The sequence below is a fragment of the Staurois parvus genome, unplaced genomic scaffold (genome assembly GCF_062004578.1).
Source record: "Staurois parvus isolate SC_StPar_1 unplaced genomic scaffold, SC_StPar_1.0 ptg000081l, whole genome shotgun sequence".
Classification (NCBI taxonomy): domain Eukaryota; kingdom Metazoa; phylum Chordata; class Amphibia; order Anura; family Ranidae; genus Staurois; species Staurois parvus.
Genome location: NW_028317877.1, coordinates 5251593 through 5272824, shown reverse-complemented (window position 1 = coordinate 5272824; position 21232 = coordinate 5251593). Strand labels below are relative to the sequence as shown.

The window sequence follows — 21232 nt, the reverse complement described above, 5'->3', positions numbered from 1 at the left end:
AATAACTATGTGCAGAATATTTAATAAGGAAAGATTAAAAATACTCATTGTACTACTGACAAAACTCTGTTTACATAAATATTATTTACATTTTACAGTTTCACAAGTTCATTGCTTTGCAACAGAAAAATAAGTTAAGGATTTGTTTATTCTGAACTGAAACTTTAATGCACAATTGAACTTTTTGAATAAATCAGCTAAATCCACTCCATGCTCATCAAAACAAGGAGGTGGGAAAGCTCTTAGCGCTCTTTCAGACAGACTGTAATGCTTAAGCTGGCCATAGATTGAGCAAAATTTGGCCAGTTCAGCAGGGACCGGAAGAAATTCAATCCATCTATAGGCGTTTTGTTCATGAGAGTTCAATCTAATGATCGACTTCTCACAAACAGGCATTTTGGAAAATGTTTGCTCTACCACCACTGAAGCCAATAGGCTGCAGTGCTGATCAATATATTCTGACAGCAGAGAAGTCCCTGCTGTCAGAATACTATAGGGCAGCTATCCACCTTTGTGTGGATGGGGGCATCCGTTCAGTTTTGTTTCGATTAGACCACTAATTGATCAATAAAAATCGATCGCTGTATGGCCAGCTTTACTGCGTAATGCTCTACTGCGTAATACTTTTTAGAGGGTGACAGCTGACATCTGTTCAGGAAGTGTTACTGCCTCCTCCTGACACCTGCGTTTTTAGTTTTTTTTTTGTTTTGTTTTTTCGTAATAATTGCCGGATGGCAATTTTACAGCTGTGATTCAAATGTTTGGCTTGTAGTTGCAGTGCAGCCCCATTGATTTCAGTTTGCCTGTCAAACTATGCAGTCTGATTTAAAATTGCTGTGGTCACAATGCATGTTATGTATATAGCCCTGTCAGGCTGTAATGTTAGAATCCAGGTGATCACCCCCTCCCCAGCTGCCAGTATAAAAGAGTCCTTAGTGTTCTTTCACAATCAGCCACATACAGAATAGAAAGGCCTGTGTCCTGTTAGCGTGTTGTAGCTAAGCACCCTTTCTCTCTGTTAAAGCAGTGGTCTCTTTACAGAAGTCTGACAAGCCCACTGACAGAGTTCTCCAATCAGCAGGGAGCATGAGCCTCGCTGATTGCAGAGCTATAACTGTGACTCAGTAGGGGTTTGTTGGACCTCTTCAGAGAGATCACTGCTTCCCCACAGAGGGCAAGATTCTTCCGCTACAGCTTGCTGAGAGAGGATTTTCTCTCTGGTTACTTTGGGCATTTGTTTAATGCACCTGGGATGTACATAGCTGAAAAAAACAAGTTATTTAGAATAGATGTATATGTCGATATGAAAATATGTGCAGTTGTTTTAATGCTGGTTTATTTCTATTAAAGGTAATTACTCTCGGCCACCATCATATTCTGGCGTACCAACCACAAATTACAATGGTCCAGGCCCCGGAATAAGTGTGAACACTAATAACCAGATACATGGACAAGGACCCAGCGGCTCGATGAACATGGGCAGAATGCCAGGTAGCACAGTACAAAGCAGACCGTATCCTGGAAACATGGCAAATATAACCCCCATTTCCCCTGGCATGCCACAGCAGGGTGCTCCAGGGATGGGACCACCCATACCTTCTGTAAACCGCAAGGCACAGGAGGCAGCAGCTGCAGTGATGCAGGCAGCGGCTAACTCTGCTCAAAACAGGTATGTGTGAATAAATTAACACTTGTTCTACACATAGTGACATGTGCATGTGCATGGGGAGTTAGCATTATTGAGTCCACGTCACTTCAGAATCTTTGCAGCAGTGATTACCAGATTATTTTTATCTTGCAGTTTGTATCTGGCAACAGAGGTGCTGCAATAACTGGCCACACAACTTATTTGTTACATGGTCTGCAGCAAAATTCTGGACTGCTGTGATGCAGACTGCTTGTTGATTGCTTCAAATGCAGAGATCCTGTCTTTTGATTTCATGTCATGCTCCCTTTAAAGAATGATTGAAGTTCCCAGAGGTACAAAATGGTTGACCAAGGTGTCACGTCAAGTGTGCATGTATGCACGTCAATGTTCAAACTCACTGCAGGTATGAATTTTGTGGAATCCCTTAGTTAAGGAAGTTGCAGTTTTTATAGACTTTCAAACATACCAGTATGGTCCAGTTTATTTTATGTGTTGAGCACATATTTTCATGTCTTATTAGAGTTTTTACCCTATAATCATTTTGATGTGACATAATTACTTTTCCATCTTTTTGGTAGAGTAGAGATTGGCTAAAGATAAGCCAATAGAGGCAGGATTCATTGATGGATCCCATCACGTTACCTCCCAGCTTGCCAATAGATGAAATAAGATATCAACAAAACGAGAGTGATTTAGTTTCAATGAGTTTGGCCAACTTATAGATTTGAATACACTTTGAGGAGAAGGAATAAAGCCCAGCCTTTTGTAGTGCCAACAATCCAGAAACAGTCTCCATATGGAATGAGTAAATGTAGAAACAATTTTGTAAAAGATTAATACCTATTGATAATATTGTTTATTTCAAGCTGATCTTTTACGTGTTTCTAAAAAAGAAAAAAAAAGGACCTTACCCACCTTTTAGCAGCATTTGCCCCTTATTCTGTCCCCCAAAGTAGACCAGTAAACATAGGAGATTCACTAAAACTTGAGCTTGCAAAATCTGATGCAACTAGTATAGGTGTATAGTGACCAATAAGCTTCAAGGTTTTATTGTCAAAGTGAAATTGAACAAGCTGAAGTGAGAAGCTGATTGGCTACCATGCACAGCTGTACCAGATTCTGAGTGCTTTAGTTTTAGTAAATCAACCCCATAATGTTAATATATCTTCAGTTCTAGACCTTTTTGTTGAGATAAATTTAATTCCATGGAAATAGGTATAATGAGCATAAAGTGCATTGTAAATGATGCACACCAATAAGGTCATAGACTTTTGGGTGATGTGACTTTTTGAGCCAGTTGTCACCCACCATGTTGTTATAATTGTATGTTTTGTAGTTAGGAACATCAACCTATATTTGTTTGCAACGCTTGTTTGGCCTTTTCAACCTCCTATCTAAAGCAATGCTAACATAGTTGCCAAATAACCTCCTCTGCATGTAAGCAGCAGAACAAGGCCAAAATAATCTGCATGAAGATGTTTATTCTGAGGCAGGAAAATTCATGTCAAAGTCCAAAAATTCTCAGCTGAGGCATTGAATCACAAGACATGTTAATGGCATTTACAATGCTAGGCTTTCTAATGGCTTATTTGAATTCATTTTTTTTTAAATGACATTATGCATACTTTTCTCATAATTTTTCATTTAGCGAAAAAAGCAGCTAACCTCATTTCCATTAATCCAGAACATGCCCTGATAGAAATTTAGTTAAACAGATAGTCAGCAAATAGTAGCTGTTGTTGGAAATTTTGGGTGTTTTCTGTCTGTAAAAAATATTGTTGTCAGCAGCAAACATGGAAAAAAATCAGATGTTGACAGTGGGAGAAAAAGGAGAACTGTTAAAGGGCCATTATCACAAAAATATTGGAGTTTAACCAGAAACCGTTTAAATGTAATTTAACCCCAAAAACCAAAAGGTTTCAGCTTATCAGTCCTTAGAGGTGGTATCTTGCATTATTTTTCATTTTTCAAGAGAGGACTGTTTTCAGCAACTACAGAAAATATCTGTTGATCCTATCAGAAATGCTGTGTCCTTGTCACTTCGTGTGACAAAGCAAAACAACCTTATCTTATGTAAACCACTAGTCTCATCAAGATGAACAAAGGCAGATGTCTTTGAAGTCCAGCCTGTGTAACAACCATGGCTGTCCACCATAGGTGTAGTGGAAGTGTAAGGCCGACCATACATGGTTTCGAATCTCGGTCGGCTCAGCAGGAATCGGCCAAGATACGAACCATGTATGGGCAGGCTGAATGTACCAAGTCGATTGATCAATCAATCAGCTTGGGTACAACCAGCCTGCTGAATTTTACATGTGACTATCGCTAGCAGCTGTTACAGACACTAGCAATAATTACTGTCTTCTCCCAGCTGGGACGACTATCCCTGTCAACACTGACCATGTTGATGGGGAAATCGATCAAATTTCTTTCCATGGTTGCAAGAAAGAAGTTTGCTCCTTGTGTGGGCTGCTTAAGTGTAGCCACCAAAATACACTTATTTTTATTTATATATCTATATATATAGATATATAGATATATATAGATATAAATATATATATATATATATATATATATATATATAGATAGATATATATATACAGTCATGGCCGAAATTGTTGGCACCCTTGATATTTTTCCTGAAAATCAAGTATTTCACACAAAAAAGGTATTGCATTAACACATGTTTTGCTATACACATGTTTATTCCCTTTGTATGTATTGGAACAAATATAAAACAGAGGCAGAAAAGCAAATATGACATAATGTCACACAAAACCCCAAAAATGGGCTGGACAAAAGTATTGGCACCCTTAACTTAATATTTGGTTGCACACCCTTTGGAAAACATAACTGAAATCAGTCGCTTCCTATAACCATCAATAAGCTTCTGACACCTCTCACCCGGAATTTTGGACCACTCTTCCTTTGCAAACAGCTCCAGGTCTCTCTTATTGGAAGGACACCTTTTCCCAACAGCAATTTTAAGATCTCTCCACAGGTGTTCAATGGGATTTAGATCTGGGCTCATTGCTGGCCACTTCAGAACTCTCCAGCGCTTCTTTGCCATCCATTTCTGAGTGCTTTTTGACGTATGTTTGGGGTCATTGTCCTGCTGGAAGACCCAGGATCTTGGACGCAAACCCAGCTTTCTGACACTGGGCCCTACAGTGCGACCCAAAATCCTTTGGTAATCCTCAGATTTCATGATGCCTTGCACACAGTCAAGGCACCCAGTGCCAGAGGCAGCAAAACAACCCCAAAACATCATTGAACCTCCACCATATTTTACCGTAGGTACTGTGTTTTGTTCTTTGTAGGCCTCATTCCGTTTTCGGTAAACAGTAGAATGATGTGCTTTACCGAAAAGCTCTATCTTGGTCTCATCTGTCCACAAGACGTTTTCCCAGAAGGCTTTTGGCTTACTCAAGTACATTTTGGCAAACTGTAGTCTTGCTTTTTTATGTCTCTGTGTCAGCAGTGGGGTCCTCCTGGGTCTCCTGCCATAGCGTTTCATTTCATTTAAATGTCGACGGATAGTTCGCGCTGACACTGATGCTCCCTGAGCCTGCAGGACAGCTTGAATGTCTTTGGAACATGTTTGGGGCTGCTTATCCACCATCCGGACTATTCTGCGTTGCAATCTTTCATCAATTTTCCTCATCCGTCCACGACCAGGGAGATTAGCTACAGTGCCATGGGTTGCAAACTTCTTGATAATGTTGCGCACTGTGGACAAAGGCAAATCTAGTTCTCTGGAGATGGACTTGTAACCTTGAGATTGTTGATATTTTGCCACAATTTTGGTTCTCAGGTCCTCAGACAGTTCTCGTCTCCTCTTTCTGTTGTCCATGCTTAGTGTGGCACAGACAGACACACAATGCAAAGGTTAAGTGAACGTCTCTCCTTTTTATCTGCTTTCAGGTGTGATTTCTATATTGCCCACACCTGTTACTTGCCCCAGGTGAGTTTACAGGAGCATCACATGCTTGTAACATTCTTATTTATCCGCAGTTGTGAAAGGGTGCCAATACTTTTGTCCAGCCCATTTTTGGAGGTTTGTGTGACATTATGTCGAATTTGCTTTCTTTCCTCCCTTTTTTTGTTTTGTCCCAATACACACAAAGGGAATAAACATGTGTATAGCAAAACATGTGTTAATGCAATACGTTTCGTGAGAAATACATGATTTCCTGGAGAAATATCAAGGGTGCCAACAATTTCGGCCATGACTGTATAAGTTCTTAGGGTGACAGTGATGGGGTTAGCAAAAACAAGAACACTGCCAGGGATGCTTTGAGGTTGAGGTTAGCATGTAAATGTGGGGAAAACATTATTTTTTAAATGCCTATGTAGAAAAAAAAAATTTATACAGAAAAAAATAGCAGCTGGATTTTTCATTGTTCATGTAGGCAATAATCTATAGTATTCTATAAATAAGAACTTTCCTGGTTCCATGGTGTTAGATCAAGATTTTACTGAATTTTTTGAGAATGTTGCAGCACAGTTGGTTCTTCTCTTTTCCATTGCTATATAAACGAAAACAAATCATTTGATAATTCTTAAAATACATAGTTTGTAGAAGAAGTATAAGTAGCCATTATCTTTTGAGAAGTTTTTTGGGGAAGCTGTACATTCAAGGTATTGGTTACTAATTTCCCCTAGGACTCCTTAACTATATTTTGTTAAGTCTTTTGTTTCTACTAGGTTTGCTTCAAAATAGTAATGTGATATTTTGTGGCCAAGCTACCCAAGTATGTGTTAAATTGTGCAAATAAAACGCGACAGATAAATGGTGGCCCTCAGCAAACAATAGAGGAAACATTAATTTTTGCGCTTAGCTATCCCCTTCCCTTACAAATTCTTTACAACAGAGGCTGGGAAATAGTTAGTCATAAACACTTATTAATGTCATTGCAAATAATATTCATTATATCTTTACCATAGAGAATACATTTATTATTACTGTCTGTTGTGGCACATAAACAGGACACTATAAATTATTTTCTCACTGGACTCTGTTCTCTCATAGATTATTATTGTTGAGGTTTTTTTTCCTGAGGGTATTGTAGCAGTCAATGTAGATTGGGTTTCCACTGCAGTTCATGCTTAAATATTTCTTTCCCCTTTATTGAAAATATAAAAAAAACAATGAGAACATAGTGAACTATAGAACTTTGTTTAGTTACTTTATTCTATCTAAACAATGCTCACATGGGCATGGCAATATTTGTATCAGCATTTCCCCATCAGAATAAGCAAAAAGGGTCCATTTCCCATTGACACTATATATATTATAAGAGAAATAGGGCTAAATGGGTAATAATCATAAAATTCTGTAAAAACTGTGGTTGAAAATAGACCATAAATAATGAATAGAAAATATAACATATATCCCTTCAAAATACATGAAATAATGGGTTTTGTATCTGAAATTTGTAGGATGCTAATTTAAGGGCACTTTCACATGTTTGCTTAGTGCAGGGATGGCTAACCTGTGGCTCTCCAGCTGTTGTGGAACTACATTTCCCATGAGGCATTGCAAAGATGGGAAGTTACTGACTTGCAGAGGCATGATGGAACTTGTAGTCCTGCAGCAGCTGGAGAGCCGCAGGTTGGCCACCCCTGGCTTAGTGGGAACCAGGGCTTTTTTTCAGCTGCAGCTTAATGGAACTCCGTTCCACCACCTCTGGCTTAGGCCTTTGCTCACCACTATCACGTGTTTCCCAACAGCTCCCACTGAGTGCAGGTTGGGGACAAGGGAGATGCAGGTGCCCAGGGTGCAGTGCGGATGCAGACACCCTTACTGGTTATTCTCCCTGCAAGTGAGAGAAGCAGAGCCACCAACAGTGTGCGAGGAGGCACTAGGCTGAACTCTGCACTCTGTGCGTAACGCACCCTTGAACCCTGCACTCTTAATGCAGTGCACCTCTGAACTCTGCACTATGTGTGAAGTGCACTAGCACACCCCTGAACTCTGCACTATATGTGTAGTGCACCACTGAACTCTGCACTGTGTGTGTAGCGCACTAGCACACCCCTGAACCCTGCACTGTGTGTGTAGCGCACTAGCACACCCCTGAACTCTGCACTGTGTGTGTAGTGCACCTCTGAACTCTGCACTATGTGTATAGCGCACCCCTGAACTCTGCACTATGTGTATAGCGCACCCCTGAACTCTGCACTGTGTGTGTAGTGCACCCCTGAATGCTGCACTCTGTGTGTAACACCCCTCCCCCGAACGCTGCACTGTGTACCTAATGCACTCCTGGTATTTATTGCCCCTTTAAGACCCTCCCACTGTTAGTGAAATTTGACTACACCCACTATTTGATGCGGTTTTTCAGGGGGGGTGTGTGGGGAAGGAAGAGGGTTTGGGGGGGTCATGGTTGAGTTCCTGCACCTATTTTCTGAGAAACAAAAGCCCTGGTGGGAACACATGCTAGAATCATGTGTTGCCAGATCTCCAACACACTATTACAGTAGGCTGCAACAAGATCATCGTGGTGCACTGCATTTAAAAAAAAGGAGTTGTGTATTGTTTTTCAGTATAAATGCGCTCCAATACAATACAACAAGAATTATTTAGAGGAACCCAGAGCAAACTTGTGGCCACAGAAAAAGGTTATCAAAATCCTGCTCTATGCATAAACAGGCACCTGGATTTTCCTGCATGTCTGTTCCAATTTCTTCTAGAGCATTCTGGACCTCCAAACAACGTTGTCCTCTAATATGGAGGCCACTTCCTTGTCGTCAGCTCTGACAGTTGCAAATCTTAGGCACCAGGACTACATCTCCTGGCATACCATTGATGTAATTGGCAGGTTGGTGGACAGGGCAGAAGCTAATTAGCCAGCGCCAACGTCTCTGTTGGCCCACCATGAGGGAACACTATGACCTAGCCCCAAAATCATGGTATCCTCCAGATGCTAAAGGCACTGACCCGTGCCACAGTAAAAAATGTTTTTTTATCAGCTGCACAGACGCTTTACTTAACTTTGCGTTTGGGGAGCAGCATTGGGTATCTGTAGATTTTGTAATCTGTTTATACATTGCCACATTTCTGAATCTGTGCTCTTGCCTGGCATTCCATGTTAAACCCTAGAGTATTAACAGTACGCATTTTGAAGGCATAAGGCCTAGCTTTAACCAAAATCTCATCTCAGATCTAAATCACCCCTGCCAAGATGTCCAAAAATCCTTTTGCTTTCTTTTAGGTATTCAAATTAATACTAGACCACTGTGCCTATCAAATTGTGTACTGTGTAAAATTGTGTTAAATGTTTTGCAAAAGCTACTCAAAGTGTTTAAGGCACAGTGGTCTAGTCTATTATAGGTATTATGTCCCAAAGAGGTAATTAGATTTATTTTTGTTTTTCAATTACTAGTTTTTTAAATGCTAGGGTTTCCTGATCATTATCTTGATATTTAGATTTAATGTTTAGGTATTTTCCATGGTGGAATTTAATTGGCTTCTTGATTTATAGTACAAAGCTTGTTCTTTTGTCCTGCTTTAGGCCACCATACATTAGGTTGCCTGCTTATCCCAGCCAGTCTGGGGCTGGTGGACGCCCCATGTTTTCCTCACAGCATCCCAACTATGGCAACTCTCAGGTTCCAATGATGCATCAACCTGATCAGTACGGGTAGGTAGCTATGGGCTTGCTTTGGGACTTTGGCCATTAATCTCTGTTGTTCTGTTTTACTTGTGTATATATTTTTTGTTACTTGTTTGTGTACTGACACTTTGCTCCTTCTATGCCTATTTGTGGCATGTGTTCCCTGTCATATAGTGTGGTTGCTAGCAGTACAAGTATTACAGCGTGCGGCTTTAAAGGTTTTAACCCTTGCAAGTTTCACCGTTACTAACCTGGATGGTGACAAATGCATGTCCTTTAAGCATTGCCACAATGTCCTGCATGGCTCATGGTCTTTATACCCCTCCTGCCTGCATTGGTGGCTCTGATGATCCTTCACAAAAATTGTGCTCCTCATTTCACCTGCTCTCTCTTGTAATTGTCATATGTTGTTGTGTGGGAAGCATTATGTGACATGTAGGATCGATTAACACAATGTGTTCTGCTTTTGTTACTTTGTGATGAGGAAAAAATGTTCTTTTGACCTTGTATTATGGAATTTAAACACAAAGTACATTGACTTGAAGAAAAAATTTTTGGTTCTAGTTGGTGTGTTGTTTAGGTATCGATCTCTAAAGACCATAAGGGTCATATTTTATTGGAGGCATTAGAGAGGAGCCATGGCAACTCTCTACAACTACTTTCATTGATATAAGCTGTTATATGTAATTCACATTTTTTAAGGCTGAACTCTAGGCAGATATAAATTACAGAAATTAATGCAACTCTATATGCATTAATATATAGTTTTTTTTAAAGGGGACCTACACCCTAAAGTTGCCCCATCCCCCCCCCTTCCCAAAGGCTCCTTTATAAGCTCAAAAAAAACTAGAAAAGACGCTGGATGAAAAATGCTGATAATAGCATTTTTGTGCCAGCTTACAGTAGCATTCTAGTAGCATTTTAGTAGTTTTTAGGAGCGATAGCATTTTATTAGCATTTTTTTACAGTACATTAAAGAAAAGAGCTGGAAAAAAGCTGTTAGCGTTTTAGTAGCGCTTAGGAGTGTTCAGTATTTTTTTCTTCTGGAAAAATGCTCAAAAAAAACTCTACAAAAACTATTTTTTTCTGATCTTGGAAGTTGAAGCTCAAAAAATGTTAACAGCCTAAATTAGTGTGCATAGACACATAAAAAAACACTATTTTTAGCTGCTAGGAGCAGAAAAAAATGCTAACAGCTTCTAGGAGCTTACACAAATGCTAGTGTGCTTTGAGCCTTACAATTAGATATAGGTTTTTTTTATTTTTGATTTTAAATTGCACTTCCACATTTCTCACCTCTTTAAGAATTATGGGTTTTTTTCCACTCACTCCCATGCTTGTATATAGATGTGTTGCAGAGCTTCTGCACACACACAGGTTTCCCCAAACGTCGAGGAAGACCACTATTAGGGAAGTTCCAAACCTTTGCCATATCTGCACATGCATATGGAATCACATGCGTGTGCGCTGATGTGCCAAAGGGTTTTTTCCTGTACCTGAAGTATGAGCAGTGGCCTTTGGCACATCTATGCACATACCATACTGGTTGTCCTGGGGGGGGAGGCATGGGTTGGAGCTACCTAAGAGAGTGACTGAAGGTCTACTTTAAATATAAACAGGATAAATACCTGAATTAGACTCTGTATCAGCCTCTTGTAGTACACAGTACAGCAGAGCTCAGATTGGGAGAGGAAGAAGCAGCACATGAAGCCAATTAGTGGTGTTGCAATGCAGGAAACCTGATGATAGGCTAGAGCTGGGGAGGAGACCTATAAGTGTTAGTCTCCATGCACACGGGGCATTTTAATAACGCTGGTAACGTTAGCTGTCTAAAGTCATGTTAAAAACGTGAGGTTTTTTAGCATTTTTGTATTAGCGTTTTGCCGCATTTGTATTTTTAAAGGTTTTTTTTTAACAAAAAAAGTCCAAAAACATTGGTTTGCCGCGGTTTACCACATTTTTCAGCATTAGAGTGTTTTTACAGCTAAAAAAAACTCCTCTAGAAACCCACTAGTTCTGGGCTTTTTTTCCAGCCAAAAAACGTCCCTGCCAAAAAATGTTGATTACAGTCTATATGTGCATGGACACATAGGCTAACATGCTGGGGGGTTTACTGGCTGTAGGAAAAAAACGTCAAAAGCCAAAAACAGCCGCTGTAAAAATGTCCAGTGTGCATGAGGACTTGCTGAACTGCACCAGAGAAAAGTTAGGTCTCCTGCCCTTACAGACTGGGCATTACTGTGTCAGAGAGCTGTGTCAAATCTCAGGATTTGAGGGACAGAAGTACAAATCCTTGGCAGATAAAACCGTTGTCATGTATACATTTCATCTGTATATTTTTCTATTTGCCTGGAGTTCAGCTTTAATATTACTTTATTTTTTAGAATGCAGTAGTAGACGAGATAGAGTATTTACACATTATGCTATTTATTACTCTTGGAGCATAATAAGTTAAGAGTTCACAATCCTCTGTTTATATAATTTATGTATTCATTGTTTTTTTTGTATGCTACCTCTTATTTGTCTTAGTTGATGAGTGGTATTTTGTACAAAATAATGAAACATATTCAGATGATTCACAGAAAAATGTGCAAGAAATAGTAAAATGATTTATTCAATAATTTCATTAATATGATTTGAGCCCACTGTCATTAAAAAAAAAACACTTGAGCGTGTCACTCTGATGTATGATTCCTCAGGCAATATTACAGCAGCTGTGTGGTCTTACAAAATTAATATCCCTTTTATCTTCACCGTGTACTGTATAGTCAGTAACAAGTTGCAGCAGATATAACACATTGTTTTGTTATCAATTGTTAAAGTGGTCCTAAAGGCTGAAGGGTTTTTGTTACCTTGATGCATGAAGGTAAAAAAAAAACTTTTAGTGTGCAGCTCCCCCCCCCCCCCCCAATACTTACCCAAGCTCGGTCTCGATCCAGCTCTGTACATGAAAGCAGCGGCTCTCCCAGGTACTGAGAGTGGGGGAGGGGCTGAGCTGCACTCTTTGTGTCTTATGGAGATCTGGTATGGGGGCATTCGGCAGAGGGGAGAAGCCAGGGGCACCAGCAGAGGACCCGAGAAGAGGTGCAAAATCTTTACACAGAGCAGGTAAGTATAACATGTTTGTTATTTTTTGTTATTTTGTTTTATTTTTTTAAAAATGCCTTTACAATCACTTTAATTAATATATATATATATATATATATATATATATAGCGAGAGAGAGAGAGAGAGACGCATTTTTAGGCCTGTAAATACATATATGCCATTCTTTTATTATTTAAAAAAAAAATCTAATTAAATATGCACCGTTGCTAAGTGGTTAGCACTACTGCCTAGCAGCACTAGGGTCATCGGTTCTAATCCCAACCATGGCACCACCCACCTGGAATTTGCATGTTCTCCCCGTGCCTGTGTGGCTTTCCTTCGGGTACTCCGGTTGCCCCCCACACTCCAAAGACATGCTGGTAGGTTCATTGACTCCTGTCTAAGTTGTCCCTAGTATGTGTATGTATGAATGTGAGTTAGGGACCTTGGATTCTAAGTTCCTTGAGGGCAGGGACTGACGTGAATGTACAATATATATTTAAAGTGCTGCATAAATTGATGGCATTATATAAGTACCTGAAATAAATAAATATAGTCAAATTGTCCCTGCTTGGTAGATTTACTCTCTCTATTTGCCCTAGTGACCATTATCACGGAAACAGAAAGTGATGGGAAATCCACAAGTTTTGAGTTGTCACCAGAACAAGAGGTGAAGGTAAATGTTCCAACAGGGACACTTGTTTGGTGACAACTCTTCAAGAGGCGAATTCATATTACCTTGTATAGGTATTAAGTGAAATTCCCAGTGGAATAGAGACAGCAAAAAATAAACTAATGGGTTTAACCCTTCCCAACTGTATTCAAATCTACATGCACTTAACATCAGATATTAACTTTAATTTAAGCCCAAGTATAGTACAGACAAAGGAAAATGGAGTGGACATAGCTGATCCACCCTTAGATGTTACCAAACTTTCTAAAGTTACCTACTGACATACAGCGCTAGCCAGGTGTGCATTGAACAAACAGTCGCTATACAAACATAAATACTGTACCTCTTCCTATTGAACAAATTATGCCTATGGAGGAATGAGGGTGGAGTTCCTGAACCCCAGCTTACGCCACTAATTGAGTTCCAGTATATCAAACCTACCCAATCATCCCAGCGTATACACTGTGTAGGTGCAGTCATATTTTCTTAGCTCTGACAGATGAATATATTTTTTAAGTATGACTTTAGGATAAGGACTTCTGTGTAGAGATGCTGGCAATTACAAAACTTTAGTAGTCTGTTAGGGCTGCTTTAAATAAAACCTGCCACATACCTGAGCTGCATAAAAAAAAAAACAACAGATGTGCATTAACAGTGAAACACGCTTATCCAGTAGATCCATTGGCATGGGCAACTGTTATGGACTCTTCATGCAACATATGAGCTTGGCAATGCCTTCTACCAAACCTCCATATTGGTCTTTATTGGTAAAATTAGAAGGTGGAAGCTGGTGAGGCCAAGCTTAAGTTTTGTTAATATTTGCCTACCACCTAAGGGAATCCGTGATTTTCCAATGCAGAGTAAAGCAACAGGTTTATTTTAAGGCAGACCCCCACAGACACATACTGTATATTAAGCTTTCTTTGACTCCATTTAGTCCCAGGGAGCAAACAGCCCTTTGTAAGTCAGTGAGGTCCTAGCTTGCACTGGGCAAAGCACTCCCTGTGTGATGGTGCTGATTAGCCCAGCCCTGTCACATGCTCCTCCAAACGTAGTTTTGGGGTTTTTTTCTTCAGGTTTGTGTGATGAATGAAACAGCAGGGAAGCAAAGAAATGGTAAGTTTTTGCTGAGAGGGGTGGGGGAATTAATGCAGACCTGTTGCTTTACCTATTTGGGGCATTTGCTTTTAACTGTGTATTTGTGGAACTACTGATTGTTTCATATGCAGTTTTCTATGGAAGCAAATTAGGCTTGTATGCAAATACAAATGTTGGTTGCATTTAACATTGCAATTACCATAGAACAATTTTATCCATAAGCATCATGTAGACCAACCTTTTTCAATCAGAGTGCCCAGGCATCCGGGGGTGCCTTCAGGTTTCTTCAGGGGTGCCTTGGCAAAATGCCTAAAAATTGCCCAAACATTGTACACAACCCTGCAGGTGGATCAAGCCTTCCTTTTAGTCACAGGTTTTCATTGTGCACCATTACAACCTTCCGACCAGGGGCGGACTGACCATTTGGAAACTTGGGCACCGCCCGAGGGCCCGCGGTCAGTAGGGGGCCCCATGAGATGCCCCTGGTACCTTTTTCATAGGCTTTTTTCAGTTTGGGCAAGGACACAGGGGCCCCATGATCCCCTATTGCCTGGGGGCCCCATGAGTTGTCAGTCCGCCCCTGCTTCCAACTGTTGACGTCCTAACATCCAGGGTCTTCATCGGTTGAAAAGGAGGGCCTTAGGCCCCTGCACAGAATTTTTGTTTGCATCTCCCCCATTCTTCTTCATCAGCACTGGGGGTCACATTAGCTAAGTGACGGAGAAAAACATTGTAATACTAGTCAGTACCAATGTGCAAAAGTGTATTTGCTTTGGAAGAATAAGTACCATTGGGTGTCCTACATGTGTGGATGTTGCTGTGTTATGTAAAACTACTTTATACTTTAGAATGGGTGCCTCGAGATGTGCAGAATTTTAAAGGGTGCCTTGATGGAAAAAAGGTTTTGAGACCCTGATGTAGACAGTGAATGTTTACTGTGTAGTTACATTGTAGCCATTTGTCTCTGTTAACTTGTATCCTTGACGTTTGCTAGTTTAACCATACTTAATACTATCTAAATTTTTATTCGAGCATGTGCATTTTTTTATTTTCACTCATTTGATTTTAGATCTTGACTGTCTTGTCGTGCGTAATCCTATCCACAGTACTTATTCTGTCTGTTGCTTCATTATATTTAGAATTAATTTGATGTTTTTCTGCCTGCAAAGCATTTTCAGACCATTTTGTTTTCAATCTCTTCATGATTGGAGAGGGAGGCAATTCGCAGTTTAAAAATGCTTTTAAGAAGCATCCTATTCTGTTAGATTCATAGACCAGCGCATATCCTAAGAAACCGTTCATTAGCCTGTTTTTGCCCTCTTTTGTCTCTTCCATAGAACGGTTGTTTCATATGAAATGCTGCATGTATATAAAAGCTTTTAACTACACAATAAGCTTAAAAGTTGATTTATTTACATTTGCTTCAAGCACTTATATTCATGTTTGCCTAACTAGAAAAAATACTGAATTCAGACCATACATTATTTCAATAAATTACTTTTCATTTCTCGAATGTTGACCAATTGTTACTGTTCAGAGAATCTATATTTTGCTACTAGTAAGCATGAAGCATGTGTATCTCATAACAGTAATCTGTCATGGACTGAACATTTAGTAGAAAGTTGGATGGAAAGTACATTTTCCAAGTGAACATTTTGCATGGAAATTCTCAATACATTCAATGACATGATGAAGGTCATACCAAAGTACTTCAAATTTGTTTGCTTTTGGAATAAATGGACTTTCCAAAACAAAAACCTCATACACTGTTACAAATTTTTCATTCAAAAAAAATTTTTCATCCTGCACCTATGAATTTTCTCATCACTGTGGTTTAAAACAAATGCCAATTTGAGCCCACTAATGATTATACAATTGAATAAACATTCTTGAAACAAAAACTTTCTAACTAAATTTATTGGTGTATAGCCAGCATTACACATAATGTTAGTGAACTGGGGCATGGGGTATAAAAAGACACTCTTCATTCTTCAGTCAAGCATTCTTTTTACAAAACCACATTGGCTGCTTCCACTGCCTTTGCTTTGATATATTGATTTTCCATGCTAAGTATTTGATGCTAGGTAGTAGTTCTTGCTGCTGGATTTGATTCCTCTTGTGGTGAATACTCAAAAGTTTTCGGATTTTCCTCACTTTCACTCCCAGCCACTGTAGTCCCCAGGACAAATAGGGAGTGACTCTCCCAGGAGGCATTAAAGACTTAACAGAAGTTCTAATCCCTCACCACTGTATCTAAAACTAACAAACATAAAGGTTTAAGCTTTAAAAAAAACTATCCCCTAAATTAACTCCATTACTTAGTCCCTAAATTAACTTCAGAACTTAGACACAAAGGGGTTTATTTACTAAAGGTGGAGAGTGCAAAATCTGGCTCACTTCTGCATAGAAACCAATCAGCTTCCGAGTTTTGAATAAGCTGAAGTTAGGAGCTGATTGGTTTCTATGCAGAAGTGAGCCTGAGTTTGCACATTCCAGCTTTAGTAAATAAACCCCTTTGTGTCTTTTACATTTACCTTGACATCAGCACTTAGTATCACCATAACATACCCCTAAATGTTAACTCTCAAGACTTAAACTATAACTAAAGGCAAAACGTTTTTCTAAAATTCAAAAGTATGGATATATATTTGGGGGAATTAGAGCTACTGTGGTGTTTTGTTGCTTTATGTGTTCTAGCTCACTCTCCAATTGCTCTGATCACCAATGTTATGAGAAATGAAAGTGAAGGTAAATCCAAAATTTTAAGTTGCCACCAGAACCGGAAGAAAGGGAAAATCTTCCAGTGCTCCTGTAACAACTGTCTTCAGCTGGCCATAGATGATGCGATTTTCTTTCATGCATCCATGGGTTAAAGGAAAGAAAATCGCTCAATTTCCCCATCAGCACAGTCGGTGTTGATGGGGGAATCCCTCCCGTGGAGCTATGGAGGTTTATTTACTAAAGGCAAATATACTGTGCACTGCAAGTACAGTTGCTCTAGATCTGAGGGGAAGCTCTGATGATTTCTATCATCCAATCGTGCAAGCAAAAATTGTTTTTTAATTTTTCTTGGATGTGACTGGGTTTTCTTTGCAAAGTGAAGCTTTACCTCATTTACTAAGCTCTGGAGCAACTGCACTTGCAATGCACAGTATATTTGCCTTTAGTAAATCAACCACATTGTGTTCTCTGGGCAGGAGGGAGCCAGGAGAACACAGTGGTTATTGCTAGTTGCTATAGCCATGAAAAATCTGACAGGCTTGTTGTACCCAAGTCATACAACAATTGAATTGGATACAATCAGCCTGCCCATAGATGGTTCAAATCTCAGCTGGTCCCTACTGAACCGGGCGAGATTTAAACTACCATCTATGGCCGGCTTAAGAGAAAATATCCTTTACACTGGAAAGATATCTTACTTCATGTTGAATCTACAGGTCAGGAAATGAGGCTAAATCTCCCTTATGAGACAAATGATAAGTTTGCTGACTTTAAATTTCAGCTAAATGTTAACATTATACCTTAATGTAGTCTAGCCCTAAGTTCAGCCTCAAATTTTAACCAAATCTCTAACCTTAGCCAATACCACTGAACTAACATTGAATTAACCTCTTTCAATCTATACTTACCTTCTCCTTACCAAAGCTACTATTTTTGCCCAAGGTACCGATGCCAAACATTACAGCTTCACCTTAGCTTGCATTCCAAATCATCTAATAGCTGTACATTCTGTTTTTTGGTTTCTGTCATATATAGGAAGTGTTGGGTGTTTCTGGGAAGATTAACATGGACAGCAAATTTAAAGAAAAAAAAAGGATATAGCGCAGTCTCTCAATGGCTTTCAATATGGTCACATTAGCTGCTATGTTTTCATGTGGTGTTGGTTTTACCTAACCATAGCTCTAGCATTTTATTGCCCTTCTCCCCACCAGCAATATCTTTATCAGCATGGTGGAGGAAAATGGCAGGCATAAATTTTCCCTTTCTTAAACCAACATTGGTCAGCTCTAGGACCCTGACATGTCTGTGTCATGAGTAATAAGCGCAGCTACCAAAAGGCAAGTAACCCACTGGAACATTTGGTACTTTTTTAATTATAGTTTAAAGTTGCTCTACCAGTAAAGTAATAGTCTGTTCTGTATTTTTATTTTATTGTTAAAATAAAGTCTGGTAAATTAACAGAATAAATGTTTTCCTTGTAACTGTTGCTTAACTATGCGTCTTTCAACTACCTATATAGTCATATGCAGGTTGCATAGTGCTGGCTCCTAGTTCTTGATGGGATTTGTCCAAGGCTGGTATAGCAGATTTGAGTTTTTAAGGCAAATTTTAGCTCTGAACATGCATTGTTTATGATGTATTGTAGAACACACTCTTACTACAACACAATATTTAGTTTCCTTTTTTAACACACCAAAACACTTCTAATCTAGAACATAGACCATCTTTTGATTTGACAATCAAACAAGCACTTGTTCTTTTTATTGGTGACCTTCTCTGGTCAGCAAAATGTCACTTGGATGTGAACCTAGCAAGACGGCCATCTGCAAGGTTTTAAGCATTCTTTTATTACGGCTAGAAATCTCATTTAATGATGTGATAAAGCTTGGTGCCTCAGTGCTATTGCTGCTATTGCATTTACCTTTTTATATTCTGCAGAGCAGGACAATCTTGTGGTTATGCAAGGACACATTTTGTAGCCATCTAAAACTCTTACGACTGTGTTGTGCCAGGTCAGGCTTTTCATTTTGCTTTTGTAGCAAAGGAATTTATATGTTTATTTTTCAACAGTTTTGTTATCCTTGCTGTGTGGATTTTGCTGGCCATGAACTAGACATTTCCTTCAACTCCCACCAGAACAGTTCCCTTGTTCTTTGTTGATCATGTATTTTAGCAAATGCTAAGTTAGTACAGTGTATGCTTTCATTTTCTGTAAATTTACTGGCAAACTTTGTAGAATCTTTGTATACAATAAGTTTTTAATGTTTGTTAATGTCACTGATATTTAGGCAGGGTTACCAAGCATCAGCAAATGTATGGATGGACAGTAACTATGCAGACTAATCTAAGGTTGCAAGGAAAGCCTATGAAATTGAATAATAACCTAATGATAGTGTATATACAGTGCATCTAAGGCCAAGATATAGCAGGATGTGAGAGTTCCATCAACTTTAAATCCTGGGAACCATGACCATCATGGCTATTGTCACCAGAACAAATAGAGAGGGGGAATCTCCTGAGCAGAGACACACAGTATTAAAGGGTTTCATGCAATTTACAATTGTATTAACCACCCCCTACTAAAAACCAATCTAATTTGGCTTTACATTAATTTTAAAATACAATACCACACAGGAGACACTGATTGCTGTGCACCTAAAGCAAAGTTTGGTCACCTAAAGAGTCTTCTGTGCGCAAGAGATTTTAAAAGAGAAGTATGGGTTATGAAAAAGAAATATTTATACTCAGGTGGGTGCAGCATAAATCTGATGCTGCATCCATCTGTACCCTGCCGGCTCTGAGACTGAGAACTGAGCGATCAAACACCACTGATCACTCCCCTTCGCTCTGAGAAGAGAGCAGTGACTGTCAGTCACCAACTCTCTGCTATGTCCCTCCAGAGCTCACTGGAGCGCTGGGCTTGGAATGGGAGGAAGCGGCTGGTTCAGTCTCCTAGTGGGGCACCTGAGAGGCTGAGCCAGCTGCTGGTCCAGGCATCTGGGTGGATCCTGACAAAGTCAGATCTTTCCCCAGCCTGGACCGTCTCTGTGACAAAACCACTGTTGGCTGAAAATGCTTCACAGGAGTGCAGAATGAACTGCACTCTTGTGATCCCCAGGAGAAGTATAGACAAAATAGCTTTGGCTATACTTCTCTTTTAATATTTCAGTTGGGACCAGAACCTGGAAAAGCTTCTATTTGCACACAACAGCTAACAATCAATTTATACCCATAGTCATAGATACAAAAATGTTGCATACTTATATTTCATCTATAGACTCATAAATATACATTTAAGCCTTTCCAGTGTTTGGTACACACATGTGATTGTGTCTTGTTATGGTAATACTCTACATCTGTAACATATTTGGGTTGGCTTTATGTGAAAAATAACTTTTTGAATTGAATATCCTAAATGCAGGCATTGAGATAGTGTAAATAATATTGGACTTGATCACTAAAGATCAGTGAGTTAGTCAGATAAATGAAAAGTCTTAAGTTTTGGACTGCATATTTAATTGTCTTCATGTGTGTTTTTTTTTTTTCTTGCATATGAATATATGGGGAATTGTACTGCCACAGTTTGAGTGGTTTTTTTTGCACTGTCCATAGTGCTGAAGCTACTATGGACAGGTGAAAAGGATTAGTATTGCATCCTGTACATTAAAGGTATTTTTTATAGTTCATTTCTACCAGGGGTTTATTATTAGGGACTGATTCAAAATATATACATTTTAATTAGGAGTTGAAAAATATAAACATGTACAGTATATATAATGTTTTCAGTCGAATACTTAAAACATTATAGTACCTTATTGTCTGTAGTGATCTCTCTATTCATTCTTTAGATTATGGTGCAATATTACCAACAACAGCTTCAAACCTCTGTTGGTTTTTTTCATGTTTTTGTTCCCTCACTAGAGAGCTATATTCTGTGTTAGTGGAAAAGAATAAAAAGTATAACTTCAGGTCAATGCAGTTAACTCCCTTGGGAGAATTTCTAAAGGCCTCCAAGAGAAGAACAATAAGTTGGGACAGTAAAGTAGGCTTTATGAATGTCTCTCTGGTTGTCATGGCACTGTAGCACTTAAATTGCAAGTTATGATTTTGATGTCTTTCTGCTTTTTGACCTCTCAAATTTTATTTATCCTTTCAAATACAATGGCTTGGATTCCTGAGACTTTGTGCTTGACTGTATCCAAATAAACCTCATGTGCTTCCATTAAAAAAAAAAAACTGGCAAGTTTTACTCTAAAACATTAAAGTTATAATAAACTTAATAATGTACAATCATTACCTTAGAATGTTAACGTTATAATTAACTTAATACTCAAACATTAGTAAAACATTAAAAGATCTAATCAGATCATCTAATAATTAGTAACC

At 39.1% G+C, this 21232-nt stretch overlaps 1 protein-coding gene across 14 annotated transcripts in view; it reads left to right on the top strand.

Moving 5' to 3' along the window:
- Nucleotides 1-21232, top strand: part of ARID1B (AT-rich interaction domain 1B) — a 513434-nt gene that overhangs the window by 398472 nt on the left and 93730 nt on the right. For 8 of the 14 annotated variants that reach the window (XM_089669747.1, XM_089669745.1, XM_089669752.1 and 5 more), the window contains 2 exons: nt 1351-1669; nt 9166-9294. In XM_089669747.1, coding sequence (XP_089525873.1) covers nt 1351-1669; nt 9166-9294 — 448 coding nt within the window. The remainder of the gene's footprint in view (nt 1-1350; nt 1670-9165; nt 9295-21232) is intronic. The other 6 variants (XM_089669757.1, XM_089669751.1, XM_089669748.1 and 3 more) reach the window with 1 other exon arrangement.